The sequence below is a fragment of the Theileria orientalis genome, chromosome 1, assembly GCF_000740895.1.
Source record: "Theileria orientalis strain Shintoku DNA, chromosome 1, complete genome".
Classification (NCBI taxonomy): domain Eukaryota; phylum Apicomplexa; class Aconoidasida; order Piroplasmida; family Theileriidae; genus Theileria; species Theileria orientalis.
In genome coordinates, this window is record NC_025260.1 from 617083 (window position 1) to 632747 (window position 15665).

Below are 15665 nucleotides of genomic sequence, written 5' to 3' on the forward strand. Positions count from 1 at the left end.
TTTTAATTCATTTGTATTATATTTTTTAATTTTGGTATATTAAAATGACCATGTTTGTGTTTAAATTGAGTATTTACCTAACTTTATGAATGCTTTACGATGTTTCAACACACACCCGGTCTAACTATCGCAGAATCGCTATTTACTGGAATTTATATTGTTGTCTCGAAAACTGAGACCGTTAAAGAGTCTGAATTTAATGAAATTCTCAATTTTCTGAACTCGGAGTTAAACATTTTCGATACGAACGATTTGGTCTCCGATTTCATCTCCAGTGGAGAATTTGATTGGTTTAAGGACCGGATTCACTTCTCATCGAAGTTAAGACTAGGTCCCACTCAAATATTGTGGAATTCTGAAGAGGAACCTATTGGTCACGAACACATACTAAACAGCAGCAAGGCCCTTACATCACTCAAAGAAGCCAACACATCAAGCTATTTTAGCGATTCCACACTTCAAATTAACTATATTAGTGAACAAAAGCACAAAGAGTCGGCAAACTTGTTTTATAAACAGAGTACTATCGCATCGCTGATTATCGATCGGCAATCGGACATTTTTAGTCTAGTTGACCTGTTTTACTCAAAAAAGGACAAATATAATGACGAGGTTCCTTTCCACTTCTTGTTGACGAGATCGGGGTTAGTACAAAGGTTGATAGATGAATTTGACAAGTACATAGTCAAGGAGAATTTGCACAAGTATCGTAAATATAATGCAGAGGACGACGAATTTATACATGATTGTTTCGTGTTTGTAAAGGAGAGTGACAGTGGAAATGCTACAGACAGTAGCGACCATGACACGAATATACTCCATAGCGTACTGAAGGAAATTGTGTTAAACATACTTACTTCATTCTTATCGCAACTAGTAGCACGTTTCAGTAACGAGGCGTACTCGTTAGAGAGTATTAAGAAATATATTCTGAAGCAGATCACGCATTTGCATCTCGGTAAGCATAAAAAGAGTGGTTTGAAGGTGAATGAAGTGTATAATGGGACCAACGTGAGGCTTTACGGAGACTTGCATTTGGCGATTAACAAGAAGGAGATGGCAATGAACTATTACACACTGAGCAGTTACCTGTTTAAAGCAGAGGGGAGTGAGTTGGAATACTGCAGAACACTGTTTGCACTGTCCATAGTAATATTTAAACACCACTTGAGTAAATTGGCAGCGGATGTGGCAATTGCAGTTAGTGAGCCGGTTGAAATGCCAACGGGAAATACATCTATTGAATTGGACAGTGATAATTATCACGCGATTGGGACGGTAGGCATCGACGTAGCAAATGAAAGCATAGAAGAAAACGCAGAAGATCAACAGTCAAGTAGAACGTTGGAGAACACCGACGTGACCTCGGAGATTGACTTAAACAGAATAAAGATCAAGTATGATAAGTACGACAAGTACAACATCGAAGGATTAATGAAGGACGTCGGAGAAAAGCCACTGAACTACCTGCTATTCTACCTGAATAAGTCGTATACGCTGTGGATGAGGACTTCCGATCATTCCGTGGAAGTTGAGTTGTTGTTTGCATTTTACGTTAACGTACTGTTTAAAATAAAGTCGCCCTTCGTCACGAAGGTAATAAACTCGTTTATAATATACTCGAAGAGAGTGTGCAGTAAGGAGAAACAGTGTAGCATACTAAAGTATATCATCGGCCTGTTGAGTAAGTCGAAGTATAGGAGGAAGCTGTTGTTTTACCAATATCTCTTGGAGGAATTGGTAAATGGCAGTAAAACAGTAGACACGGAACAGAGAGAATATAAGTACAAAGACATAAACTATGTGATATGTAACTTGGTGTCGGCGGTATATAATGGGTTGAAGGATAAAAGGTGTCATTCGTTGCTGGATGGGTTGAATTTTGTGGAATATGAGCACTGGTACCAGATCAAAAACACAATAATAGAGAGTCAAATAGTTAAATTAGTTGGCGGTAACAGCAATGATAGTGATGGTATTGGCACAAATGGAGTTACGAGCACTACGGGAAATAATGGCATTGCCCGTAACAATGTTGAAGACGAGTGCGCGACTACGGCAAATGGCGGGAACGACAAGCAGGAGTTGAATAGGAAGGTAAACAAGCTGGTACTGATGAAGTACATGAACCTGTTTGACTATTTAATTGATTTGAAATACGCCGTTGACCTGAAGATGTTTGAAAGAATCAAAGGCGAGTTTGTGGCAAGCCCGAATCATTTTATAATCACACACGTTATTCTGTTAAGTCGTTCTAATGGTGCTGATGCTAATGAAGCTACTGGTACCAGCACAGACAGGGTCGAAGCCGTTACCGTAAATAGAGACGATAAGCCTAATGATAGTAGTACTAAGGATGACACTGGTATTAGGGATGACAGCGGCATGAGTAATGATGCGCTTGCTCTTTTAAATAAGATGAATAAGCGTGGATCGAGCGCACACTTCATCGGAGGGTTCGAAGAGCTGCAGTTTAATAACTTCCCTATCGTATACTCGATTAAACTGAAGCAAGACAACTACAGTTACCAGCATTCGAACATTAAGAAGGTGGAACACGTGTACTCGAGTACGCGTAGGCGCAGTCGCTACAATATACTGGTCAAAGGCTCGTACAAGCACTTTAAAATTAAGCCAGTATACAGCGACCACGTGATAGAGCCGAGATGTGTCATAATGAATAAGAGACTGTGCATCATATACAGGTGTAAACTAAGAAAATATGACCCCAGTTATACCTCTAGAAAGAGATATAAAAGAACAAGCAGCAGTAGTGTCGGGGATTCCGACGGTGTCAACGCAGATAGTGATACGATTAACGATAATAGTGTTACTGATGCGGGCGACGCCAGTGTTGACAATAGTGCGAGTGGCACCAGTGGCAATAAGAAGTACGTGGAGTACGTGTACGACAAGGTTGACAAGGTGGTCTACGTTGAAAAGGAATTGAGTGTTGAGATGAAGTTGGACAATCCACTGCCCGTCTGCCTGGTTTTGAAGAACGTGAGACTGATAACGATCGGTGCAACCTTTGATAGTGAACTCACGGAAATAGAAGTTCCGCCCTTCAAAAGGAACTTTAAACACAACTTAAAGATCGTAATCGGAGAGCCAGGGGCACTTCACGTCATTGGAATCAGCTTCTTACTGTTTGATAAATTGCAGTGCTATCAGCTGATGTTTAAAGACTGCAATTTGTTGTCGCATCTGTTGACACGATACGAGGCCGAAGACGCGTTTGAAGATAATTTAAAGAGCGACACAGGGCTGATGGATTTGCTAAAGTATTGTTTAAATAGTTAGCTAGAAAGCCACTTGGCAAATAATCACTAAGTGTACGCAGTAGTTAGCATTGGTAGCCGACGACAATAGTTTAATTAACCGTCTCTATTTGCAAATAATAAAAACGTTTAGGAAAAGCGCTGTGTTGGAGTTGAATGCAGTTAACAATTACAACAAGTCGAGACTGGACGTTTATTTCACGGATTTCAACAACTTTTACACGGACGCCAGGTTTGGCAACTTCTACTCGATAGGCTCGAGTAGGAGGACGACTAGTTCTTCGAGAGTGGCAGGTAAAATATCACTGAACACGAGCATATATGACTCCGCAAGAAGTAACATGAGTCGGATGACAAGGAGCATCAGTAGCACGAGCGGAGTTGTCGAACGTGCAAACAGGAGGACCAGTATTGGGAGTAGCAGTGCTAGGCTTAGCAGCATTAACACAGTAGCCACGAGTAACAATCCGAGCATCATTGACATTGACAGCATAAAAAGTGACATGGTTAGCTGGCTGAGGGTCCCAAAATCTGGACAAGGGACAGTTTTGAAGCAGCTAAAGTTGTGTATGAGTTATTCGTGCAGCTACTGTAACATCTTCTACAGCTATTACGACTCACTGTTGGCGAGTGGCAGGGGTGATAGAGCGTCAATAAACGTGGCTTATGGCCACCAAGTCAATGCACAGTCGTGTAACGGTGCTAATGCCCATAATGTGGACACGGCTAACAATGCCAATGTTGACTCTAGTACCAGGACCAATATCTCTAATGTTGACCCTAGTACCAGGACCAATATCTCTAATGTTGACCCTAGTACCAGGACCAATATCTCTAATGTTGACCCTAGTACCAGGACCAATAACGGTAATGCCGATAGCGGAGATAATATGGAGGTAGCTCGGCTAATTAACGGCGAAATAAAGCTGATATACGTCAGGCTGAAGAACGAGAATAAACATCACACCTTTACAAATGTTAAAATATCGGCACTGCCTTACTATACAGCTGAGTCAGCAGACCATGATGTTATCCATAGATATAAGAACGAAGTGTACGGAGCGAAGAAGAGGAAAATAAAGAACATAACGATAGGCGGAGACTACGTGAAGGAAAAACTTAAGAAAAACAGACTTAAGAACATAAAACAGCAGTTCTACTCAAAGTTTATCATTATATTGAACGAACACTGCCAGCTGGTTAGAAGTGACCGCGTTGACTGCCACGATATAAGCGTGAATAACTACCATGAGCACACTGGTGGAGTGAGTGTTCCACCTAATGAGACACTGTATGTGCCAATAATTTACAAGTGCAACGACATCATAAACAACTTCAATGTCATACTGGATTACACGATTGTTAAGGTCGGAGATGGAGGCGCCAGTGACACAACTAATTCAACAGTTGGCGATGGCGCGAATAGCACTGAGAGGGGGTATGTGCACAGGAACGTGAAGGTGAAGGTTCAAAAGTCGTTGGAAATAAACAGCATTAAGTTCGAAAACATGGTATACTTCAATTTGAAGCACTTCATACACAACGCGGATGAGTTTGGCCACCTTTTTAAGCAGTCGACACTATCGTCGCTTAAAACGTACACGCCGATATTCGATCACAAGTGCGTAAGGGCTTTCATCAATATCATCAACAAGAGCGATATTAAGTTCAACTGCGTGATAAATAGAACCAATTTCGTATCGGATCCTAATTATACACAGCGGTAAGCATTACTTATTTGAATTGGTGTTTAGCAATAGTTACTGTGCACCAACCATTAGTGTTCTTAATTGCTAGATATGCAGCAATAATTGGGTGCACATTGGTAATTACATACCCATTTGTAGTTATATAGTCAGTGGTAATCAAATGCTCATTGATGTTTAGTTGGTCCGTTAAGATGAGGAGAATGGATTACAGAAAGGACGTTGACTTACACGAATTCACACAAATGGTCCTGGCACACCTACAGGTTAAATGGACGTGCGATATGAATCAGATTGGAGTCACGAACGTGTACAATCTGAGTGACGAGGACAGCTATAAGCTGTACACCAGTAGTTCCTACAACAACCTGACGGCAAATAGCTTTAACTTGGAGAATAGCTGGAGTCACGGCAGCCTCAGCAGGCGCAGGCTATCGATGTTTGAGAGGGTAATCATCAGGAACTTGAACAGCCTGATCATGTCGAAGTTGACAATAGAGCTCTCAGTGTCGACGAACGATGCGGTGGGATCCGCGAAGGGGACGTTTGAGACGAGCCCAGGCTCCAAATTCACAGTAAACGTTCTGGTCAGGAACAACGGATACGAACCGGTCCACGACTATAAGGTGCTAATAGTGCCCTTTAACAAGGAGTGCTACACCAAAACTAGCGGAATAGAGTACACGGGGTGCCTAGAGCAGATAGGGGCGTGCCCTATCATAGGCCTGAGCGACTACAGCACTGATACGGCGTGTAACGGAGCTCCCAACGGTACTGATACTGGCACTGAACACGCGATCAACAGTTCCTTAAAGAGGCACACTGACGACTGGGACTACTACTTGAAGGTGGCGAGCGTTGAATTTGTGACAACTGAGCCAGGCACTCTGGGCATAAACGCCGCAATCATATCTCAAACTGAGAAGGTCGCATACTGGCATCATAATCCACTGACCGTCAAAGTCAATTAGCACAATCGCGTCAACGGTGTAATAATGTACATTTTATAATACTTGGTGCGGATTAGCATCTGTGTTAAGTTGTTTGGGTGGCCCTGTATTTTGTAGTGGAATACTTTCACTTATTCACCACTTACTTCTTTGGTTTTATTTATACTTTGTTTTACTTGATTTTATTATATTTAAATTAACCTTATGGACGACATTGTCTTTCCCGGTACCCTTTTGGGCACCGTTCATGAATACACACCGTCCAATAACGTCTACGTCAAGGATTCCGTTATATATTCCGCAATTCTGGGCAATGTTTCATATTCGTCGGAAGACTCAACGGTATCTTAAACCATTTAAATCCTCATTATGTCATCGCGTTCAAATTTATTATACAGAAGACTTCTGTGAGTGTCGTTTCCAACCATATTAAAACTCCGTACGTCGGAGCCACCGTTATCGCACAAATCATTAAGCTGAACATAACGAAGGCCGAATGTAACATTATCTGCGTCGATGGGCGGTTTGTCAAGGATTATTTCAAAGGAGTCCTGAGGTAACTTCAGCAACTAACCACTGAATGGCCTCTATTTAACTATTTAACCATAAGTAACACTTTCAGTCGCTGTTAACTAACATCCAAACACGTATTTTCACTTTCAACTGGCGTTTCATATGAATACTGTTTAGCAGCAACAACGTTTTGGAATCCAAAAACATTGAAGTTTTCATGTATGATTGGTTTAAGCCAGGGGATTTTATTAAATCGAAAGTGGTAATACTTTATTTTTATCGATCAGTGATTAATTATTGATTTAATATTCGTCAACTTTACTTGAAATTATCAATCACTAGCCAACCTAAGTAACTGCTGATTAAATTAATTACTGCGCAGATATATGCTGGAGAGGGGAAGCAGTTTGTTTTATCAACTGCAGGTTTGCAGCTCGGCGTCATTAAAACAACTTCTAAAAATGGTATCAGTGTGTGTAATTTACCTTTGTAGGCGAGCCTATGGTTCCAATATCCTGGAAGTACTTCATGTCCGTGGATTCCAAGTCTGTGGAGAAGAGGTTAGTCTCAACTATTTGCCTATGCGCATATATATTTTTGTATACGCATATTCGCACACAACTATGTACATATACACAAACACATCAACACACTCATAAACACTTACTATGTACACACTGCGTACCAATGTGTAATGCTACCTACAAGTATAGAATGCATACAACCACGAATATAAAATATTTACAGAAAAGTGGCAAAGAACGATTAACTTTATTACTTTTTCCTTTAAACTGTGTATTATAATGCTATTGAGTTGAGTAGGTTCACTGGAATCTCCTCCTCTGATTGCCCATTTGACTTAATTTTATTCCTCTTATTGCTCTGTGTTATCCTTCTGGGTGGTGTGCAAACGGCGTAAGCCTCATCAGCATCGTCACTGATGGAACGTTTGCCATTGTTGGCAGCATTACTGGCACTCTCAGCGGTGTCGTCTTCTTTACTGCTTAATGAGTCCCTTTTGCCCTTTCTCTTCAGCTCCATTTGGTGCTCCCGCTTTTCTATTTCCAGCTGCTCCAGGTACCTCAGGTTCCTTTTACGTTCCCTCTGCAAAAGTAAGTTCAGCTGCTCCTTGCTTTCCCTCTTGTGCTGTGACCAATACTCCACGAGGTTGTGCCACTTGAACCTGGGGAGGTACCTGATGTTCCATATGTCGTACTTCCAGAAGCTGCTTCTCTTGGTGTCTGCGAAGGGCCTGTTGTTAAGCATTTTTGCAACGTTCTTCGCCACGCTCTTATCGTAGAACTGTACCCACGCGTGCGTAAACTTGAGCCTTTTGTTTCCTCCCATCTTCACCCTCTTGTTGTACTGGCCGATGGGCTCCGGGTGTGCGTACACCTTGCCCACTTTCCCAAATTTGCTGAAGTAGGACCTCAATTTACCCAGTCCCATGAAGGGTGGTATTCTAGAGATGTATATTATTCCACTTAACTCATCCACCAAATCTGGATAGGGCTCTGAATTAAGCTCCGACTCATAGTCATCTTGGAGGTCATTTTCATTCTCCTCTGTATCATCTTGATCGCCAATTTCAGATTCCGTATCCTTTACATCTGTTAACTTAGTGTTTTTATCATCAGTATTTATGGAATCTTTATTTACACTAGATAAATAGGTGGACTCATCACCACCATCTTTAAAGTCAGTTGATGGGTGACTTGCATCGGTTAAATCAGCTTCTTCCATATCATGTAGTGGACACAGTTATTAAAAATACATAATGGTACAATTTTGTGTTAACAATTAAATGATTATAGTGATTTACTGTAAATGATATGTGGCAGTATTTATTCACTAAATGTACCATATACAATTTTTAAATGTACTATAGGTCACATATAAATATCAATCACATTAAAATATTAAATAACCTAGTTAATAAGAGATTCTTTTCCATTTATGACGGAGAAATACAGTCGAAACTGAAGTCCGGAAAGTTGACCTATTATGATGTACTGAGCGTGCCCCGAAATGCTGATAAAATTACCATCAGAGAGGTGTCATTGGCGTTTAAATGATTACATAAAATTAAAGCTTAATTGCCACCGCTAATTTCTTTTAGGCTTACTTGAAGCTTGTTAAGTTGTACCATCCAGATACAAGCAAGGATAAAAACAGTAGACTAATTTTCATTTGCATCAAGGAATCGCACGATGTTCTCACGGATAGTGGCAAGAGAAGATTATATGACCAGAAATTGAGGTAATTTACCTGGTTGTTATAACAATCCACTCAGTCAATACAAGTTAAGGGATGATCCATCCATAAAAATACATCGAGCAGGGAGCAAAGGTAACTTCTGTTAAGAACATATATAACATTCTCTTTGAATAAACCGTAATTAATTTCAGAGGCGTTTGATTCGGAGCGATGGGAGCGTTATAAGAGATACACATCAGGTTTGTTTTTCCCGTTTTAGTTTTTTAAGGCACTCGGCAAGATGCGCATGAGGACAATACCCACCTGTTCACAGTATGTTTACATTCTAGTCGCCATTTTACTCTTTACTCATTCATAATTATGCATAGATTGGTGCCATCTTCTTAACGTGTGTTGTTGCTACTTTTTTTTGTTTAATTTTTGGTGAAATATTTGTAAGATTAACAGATTCCAGGTTTGTTCCTCGTACCAATTACAGCAACAATTAAACCATCTTTTTCACGCATCAGCTTTTAATTACTGTACAGTGTTATTGATGACGTATATGAAGATGACGATGTTAAACATGAACACATGGTCAACGCCTTCTTCAATCCCATTAGCCTGAAGTGGGAGCGCATTATCGCACCTTTTGAAGCCCCGACTGTTGCTGTGTTGAGGAAATACTACAAGCTGGCTCCTGATGAGCCTGGAATGCCCAAGAAGATTACTACAATTGAGGTACTATGTGCCATATTACTACCCCCTAGTTAGCTACTCTATATTTATGTAAATACGCACACGAACTTATACCTCCACATACATACCTAGATACAAGCACATATTTATGTAAATACGCACACGAACTTATACCTCCACATACATTTGTATTTCCACTCGACTCATCTTTTCTTAGATGCCTAGGAGCCAGACCACCAGGCCAACTATTTTATACGATCCTCGTAAGAACAAGCCGATAATAATATTGCAAAATTAAATGTACACAGACTAGCTAGCACATGCGTGTTGTTTATTATATTGAAATGTTACTTACTATTGGCAGTCCTTTAGGTCGTCGTGGCCTTTTAGACCATCGTGTCCCTTGAGGTCGTATAGGAAACTCGCGTTGTCGCCGCCCTCCGGGAACCGCAAGTGGTTTGATATGTCCAGGTCGAAGGGCTCCTCGTCTATGCTCTCGTACGACTTTATGAATTCTTCGTCCTCGTCGTCGAGAAAATTGCTGGTGTTCAGGTTGGGGTCAAGGGTCGCGGCCACGTTGTACAGCCTCCCGTCCGAGTTTGTGGTCCTGGCAGCCACGCCTGCTGTAAGTGTGTTATTGGCGTCGCTTGCAGTGCCGTTCGCTGTGTTTTGGCCGTTTCTGTTTTGCGATTGTTGGACGTTTGACTTGTAAAAGGGCGGGATCATTGCTTGATACTCCGGGCCCACGCGTATTTTCCCCTCACAGCTCTGCATCCATTGCCTCTTTGATTCGGTCGACATTTTAAAATCTGGTCAATTTAACAGGTTTTTCAGTTCTTCGTTAATAATTTTTTAAATATTATCGGTATTAGTGACAATTATTCAAGATATTATTAGTATAAAAAACAGAAACTAACAATTATTAAAATATAATCCACGGCTATTTTGTAGATGCAATAAATAACAGTACAGTTATCACATCTGTTCCTTTTTATGGCTTATTAATTGAAAAAATTAATAACTGCATTAATACCGTTAAAAATTAACACAAAAACCTATGGATTAAATTAACAGAATCATAAACATATGGGTTTTGAGCAGAGTTATTAAAGTTCTTCTCAATTATTCAGCTTATTAATTAAGTCGAGATCGGTGGGACAGATTCTAGGTTTTAGTTCTTGATATTCACTCCCATATCATGTGGTTTATAGTTATTATTTATATAAAACCAGAATAATCTTTTTTTGATTAAATTTAAACATATTTAGACCATCTGCTCAGCTATTGGGGCAACTGCCACATTGTTAAGTTAGTAAATCCCGATTTTTTCATCTTTTTAAAACACCTGGGATTCCAATACAATTAATTTACACATCGGTTTAAGCTACAGTTTTTTGACCCTATATTCACCAATTTTGTGCTAAATCAACTATTCTTTGCTCATTAGACATTTGAGGTTGTGTAAAATGTTGGTTCGGCCCTTTTTTCCTTAATTATTATGATTAATAATTTGGGGTAAGAATGCCTGGGCTCATTTCTTTTATTCTTATTGCATTGAAACTCTGTTTTTGCAATTTCAACACTACACACTTACATGACACATGTGTAAGCCTAAATGGTCGAGATTCCAAGTTGAACAGGCACATTTGCGAAGTACCTACTACGTTACAAGCACTATTAACTACTATACATTGTTATCGTTATCACATACACTCTTCGTTTAGGAAATTGGTATGTCTCCTTGCCCTTCCAATTCAGGTGTCTGCAATCTGAACCCTAAGGTTATTGAGGACGCTTCTGATAGAGAAAAGTGCCTAAAAACACTCTTTGGGTTCTTTTCAACTGTAGCATGTATCTTACTAGCTTAATAAATACCTATAAATCAGCACATTCAATATTAAATTATAGTTTTTCTAAGCTATTACTAAGTATTTTAAACAAATCTTCTATTTAATTATAGATATATTGATTGCTATGAACCCTAATAACCTATACATTGTGAAAATATTCTTAGGTGATGATTCTAAGCCTAAGGAATACATATACTCGGGCAAGGATGGAATTACTACTATATATGTTTCAAAGGACATATCTAAGCTTTTGTGGAAGTGTATCCATTAATTCGTTTTTATTTAGCACCAACGCCCTGTTAGAAATACTAATTGATTATTAGCTTGTTCCAAAAGGGCTGAACTGTCAATATCAGATATGATAGAAGAGGATGAGTCAAAAAGGTATTTTCCAGTTACTTCTACAAGTTTTACAGAGTGCATACAACCTAGTCATATTGATATTTTTTAATTTTCCCTATTTCATCTTTTATTACTAGATTTTGTAAGATTTTGACATTGGCTAAAAGCAAAGTCAAAATTCGGCAGTCTATCAACCTTCCTGGATTAAATAAAATACCAATCATGAGATCAGAAGGTTTTTTGCGGCATTTTTTCTAATAATTAACCAAATGTGTAGATGTTGCAGAAATTGATTGGCTCCTGGGTGGTCACGTACGTTTAATTAAAATAAACGTTTTTTAGGTCAATTGGAATTTAATCAAATTAAAAATATCTGGTACCCAAGATTACATTCAATTAAACCAATTAGGAGTACTTGTGCTCATAACAATTGTATTCTTAACTCTCTCCACCATCTATGTTAGGCAGGGTTCGTTTTTTCAATTATATAGGCGTTTAGGGGACAAAAAGAGGAGATTGAAGGAGTCAATTACCTACTTTGAAGTATAAAATACTAGTTTATAGCTTGCTAGGATGTATTAGTCGAAAATGGTATGTGAAAATATTGTGTAGGAATCCGATGATAATTTGGTGGAACTGGATTTAAACTTTTAATAACGTAGTATTTTTAATGTATCGTATAACCTTTTAATATGGAATGATTAATATATGGTTCTAAACTGTTTAGATGGTGTGTAATTATCATTTGTTAGTATGGGGACCTGGTTCAATTTATATTTAATTAATTTTATTAGTTACTATTAAAATAACATATTATTTACTTTTTGATTGACATATCCGTAAATTAATGTATAAAATGAGAGTTCCAGACAGTAAGTTTTATATTCTATTACTTTATTTAATATCGTTGATTGGTCTTCCGTAAGTTCCATTAAGGCCTTTATTTACAGATTCAGCCAGTAATATTTGTTTTCCCAGTAATTACCGGATATACATATCATTATTTAGTTAGAATCCACCCATATCTTGTTATCTTCTATCCTATCAAGTGTTCAATTTAACTTCAGACGATTCCGGATCTGATACTAAATGGGCCGATATTGAGGCTGATGAGGATTACGAAAAGCCTCAGAACTTAACTGGGTTCGATTTTGGAATCGATGAGCAGGGAATCAAGACGTTCATATCATACCCTAAAAATAACCGTGGACAATCAATTAAAGTAAGCCATTAGTACAATGTTAAATTTACAAGTAAACTATATAGCTTATTTTCTATTGAGTGAGTCTATGCCCTAATAATATGTTATTTGCTATAAATGAGTTGTAATAATACACACAAACATGATTTAGTTAACCAAACGCATAAAGGAGATTAAAATCATTAAAAAGACCCACAAATCTGTGTTTGACCGCAAAAATCTTCTGCCCTTTAACCTAGATGATCAAACAGACATGGGATCTACTTTAATATCAAACGAAGATATCTTGTTGGAGCCATCGAGAAATGAACGCAGATTTAACCAAGACGAATCTGATTTCTTATATACAGTAAGTATTAGACCCGACCCATATACCGCTTTTTACATTTAAATATTATAATTTTTAATTTTTAGCCTGTTGACGCAAACCTAATGAGATTAACGAGGGACTTAAAGCTTAAATTCAAGAGTCTCCGCGAAGAGGACGTGGTGGTACAGTTATTAGACTATTATAACTAATTACACACCGTACCACTAGATTCAAATTAGTAGAGCCAGAAGTAGACTACTATTCTATTATAAAAACGTAATAAATGTTTTACAGGAGGAGGAAGTTGAGGAGAAGGAAACGACAGCCAAATATATACCACCGTCCAGAAAAGATGGAGTGGAGCGTCGATCATTTGTATGTTATGTTTACCGTCTATTGTGTACCACAAATAGTTATCGTTTGCTGAGATTGAGTTAACGACATCATGTAACCATTGCTAATAATTGACTATTAGGATGAGAACACTATTCGTATTACAAATCTGAGTGAGGACATTAAAGAAAAGGACTTGACCGACCTATTTGGCAAGGTTGGAAGAATTCACCGCGCATATTTGGCTAAGTACAAGTAAGTGGACACTCTACTATTGTTGCTGCTATGGTTGTTAGTATTGTTTCTGTTATGTTTGTTAGTATTGTTTCTGTTATGTTTGTTAGTATTGTTACTATTGTTGCTGCTATGTTTGTTAGTATAGATTTTGCTAAGGTTATTCTCACAATTAACTCAATTATTATAGGGAAACTCAGAACTCCAAGGGATTTGCCTTCGTTACATACGTCAATAGGCAAGATGCAATTGAGGCAATTAACAGATTTAACCGTTTGGGATACAACAATCTGTTACTCAATGTAAGTCGCAACTATTATAGAATACTTATATATCTATACAGCTAACTGTCCTATTTACATAGCTACTCAATAGCTCAACTACTTATTTTTTATCCGTATATTTATGTTCATACCATGGATAACTTCTAAATTAATGTGTATCTTTAGGTTGAATGGGCTAAACCTGCTAAGGATCGTTAATTTTTTTACATTCTGTGTCACCCATTAACTATTATCATCTTTGCATTTTTTACCACTCACATTCATCTGTAGCTGTTGATTATTTTATGTTAAACCCATTCAATACAAATGTAAGACAGTCATACATACATACAATGAATATTTTAATAAATTAATGTACATTGGTTGATCAGAAGGAATCTGTTGAAAGTCTTAAGTGCGATTCGAATGAAACTTTTGAGCCAGATGTGAAGGCAGTAAATTGTACAATACTAAAAATTGATATCATCTGACATCAGAAAACGAATCAGAAACACACATAACTAAAAAAGTAGGTAACTAACTAGGTAATGTGTATAAAAGTAACAATTAGCTGATGGATAGTAAATTGTGTAAATACAATTCTTACTTTTGGGAACACCCTGACTGGCTATCAGGTGAAACAGTAGTTTATTTAGGAAGATTCCTGGCCTGGTTTGCATAATTAGGGCGACCAGAGGCATTAGTGTAACTGCGTCTAAAATGGCCTTATCGTAGCCCTTGTTTAACCTCAAAAGTAAACAAAAAAGTGTGAATTTAACAGTTGCACTGGTGTTCAGTGGAAAATAGTGATTAATAAAGTATTTTAACCTTTTGTTGAACAAGTGTGTATCTGGCGGCAAGTCCCTGAAAAGTCTAACATACACCCTTTTAACAGCTAAGTTCTTGTTACCTTTTACATTACTACTACTATTCACATCACTATCGCCTTCTAAATTATCCATTTCAGTTGATTTACTGTCGTTATAATGTAATTTAGAAGCGTAATTTGTGGATTCCTTAATACGTTCAACAATATTACTTTTACTGTCAAATTTACTACTCAAAGTGGCATTGTTAGCATCCTTTAACAACTCTGTGTATTTTATTAGACCGGAAACATATTCTTCTATTCTAGAAAGGTCCGGTTTCATATTTTTGTATACGGGCGCAGGCAAGTCCAGTACCAGGTCCAACTCCAGCTCCTTTAACTTAGAAACCTTAAAATGATTCAAATACTTGTTCAATTTATCTGAATCCACAACCTTTATTAATTTGTTAGATGTGACACTAGGAATATTATCCTTATCTACTGAATTATTTGTATTTATATACAGTTGTTGCACTTCGGTTGGGATACCGGTTTTCTTAAACAAGAAATCTTTAACAGTGCGAAAAGTATCATTTAAATTAGCGCTAATTACAAAGTTTGCGTTAAATTGAGAGTCTTTTCCCCAAAATGTGTTAACAGATACTTGAACAGGTTTAAGAGTGATGAACTCGTTATTTATAATACACAATTTACTTAGATTCCTTTTATTGAACCTACCACTAGTGGGAGTAAACTTTAAATTATTAACATTGCGATTAATTTTACTATTAAAGGTAGGAAATACCAGTGTATGACAATTACGAGTATTTGATACACACTGGGCAAAATTAAACTTTAATAAATATAAGGTATAAAATATAATGATACAATTATTAAAAAAAACCAATATTAGGTGCATTTTCAATTTATATAATAATATTTGCTCACCAATAATGATGGGGAGATGAGTAGTGGAATC

At 37.9% G+C, this 15665-nt stretch overlaps 8 protein-coding genes across 8 annotated transcripts; 5 read left to right on the top strand and 3 right to left on the bottom strand.

Annotated features, from left to right (window-relative positions):
- Window positions 1-99: 99 nt before the first annotated feature.
- Window positions 100-6054, top strand: TOT_010000282 (conserved hypothetical protein; the record flags this gene model as incomplete). The annotated part of the gene is made up of 4 exons (XM_009690820.1): window positions 100-3284; window positions 3415-5004; window positions 5169-5949; window positions 6028-6054. 4 exons carry the CDS (start codon window positions 100-102, stop codon window positions 6052-6054), a joined length of 5583 nt encoding a protein of 1860 aa, XP_009689115.1.
- An 87-nt stretch (window positions 6055-6141) lies between these two features.
- Window positions 6142-7219, top strand: TOT_010000283 (3'-5' exoribonuclease; the record flags this gene model as incomplete). The annotated part of the gene is made up of 6 exons (XM_009690821.1): window positions 6142-6279; window positions 6336-6493; window positions 6628-6712; window positions 6833-6914; window positions 6944-7010; window positions 7198-7219. 6 exons carry the CDS (start codon window positions 6142-6144, stop codon window positions 7217-7219), a joined length of 552 nt encoding a protein of 183 aa, XP_009689116.1.
- Window positions 7220-7248: 29 nt separating this feature from the next.
- Window positions 7249-8193, bottom strand: TOT_010000284 (conserved hypothetical protein; the record flags this gene model as incomplete). Its single annotated transcript, XM_009690822.1, has 1 exon — window positions 7249-8193. The coding sequence occupies one exon, from the start codon at window positions 8191-8193 to the stop codon at window positions 7249-7251; it is 945 nt and encodes a 314-aa protein (XP_009689117.1).
- Window positions 8194-8327: 134 nt separating this feature from the next.
- On the top strand, window positions 8328-9626 carry TOT_010000285 (molecular chaperone; the record flags this gene model as incomplete). The annotated part of the gene is made up of 8 exons (XM_009690823.1): window positions 8328-8504; window positions 8570-8709; window positions 8744-8799; window positions 8859-8906; window positions 8936-8979; window positions 9036-9121; window positions 9195-9387; window positions 9417-9626. The coding sequence occupies 8 exons, from the start codon at window positions 8328-8330 to the stop codon at window positions 9624-9626; spliced, it is 954 nt and encodes a 317-aa protein (XP_009689118.1).
- A 73-nt stretch (window positions 9627-9699) lies between these two features.
- TOT_010001238 (uncharacterized protein) lies at window positions 9700-10146 on the bottom strand (the record flags this gene model as incomplete). Its single annotated transcript, XM_009690824.1, has 1 exon — window positions 9700-10146. The coding sequence occupies one exon, from the start codon at window positions 10144-10146 to the stop codon at window positions 9700-9702; it is 447 nt and encodes a 148-aa protein (XP_009689119.1).
- A 720-nt stretch (window positions 10147-10866) lies between these two features.
- On the top strand, window positions 10867-12191 carry TOT_010000287 (conserved hypothetical protein; the record flags this gene model as incomplete). Its single annotated transcript, XM_009690825.1, has 8 exons — window positions 10867-10998; window positions 11070-11196; window positions 11360-11455; window positions 11519-11579; window positions 11675-11772; window positions 11815-11849; window positions 11880-12080; window positions 12150-12191. 8 exons carry the CDS (start codon window positions 10867-10869, stop codon window positions 12189-12191), a joined length of 792 nt encoding a protein of 263 aa, XP_009689120.1.
- Window positions 12192-12393: 202 nt separating this feature from the next.
- Window positions 12394-14097, top strand: TOT_010001239 (eukaryotic translation initiation factor; the record flags this gene model as incomplete). The annotated part of the gene is made up of 8 exons (XM_009690826.1): window positions 12394-12409; window positions 12605-12759; window positions 12890-13087; window positions 13153-13230; window positions 13343-13423; window positions 13524-13636; window positions 13806-13917; window positions 14065-14097. 8 exons carry the CDS (start codon window positions 12394-12396, stop codon window positions 14095-14097), a joined length of 786 nt encoding a protein of 261 aa, XP_009689121.1.
- Window positions 14098-14289: 192 nt separating this feature from the next.
- On the bottom strand, window positions 14290-15605 carry TOT_010001240 (conserved hypothetical protein; the record flags this gene model as incomplete). The annotated part of the gene is made up of 2 exons (XM_009690827.1): window positions 14290-14348; window positions 14417-15605. 2 exons carry the CDS (start codon window positions 15603-15605, stop codon window positions 14290-14292), a joined length of 1248 nt encoding a protein of 415 aa, XP_009689122.1.
- Window positions 15606-15665: the final 60 nt, after the last annotated feature.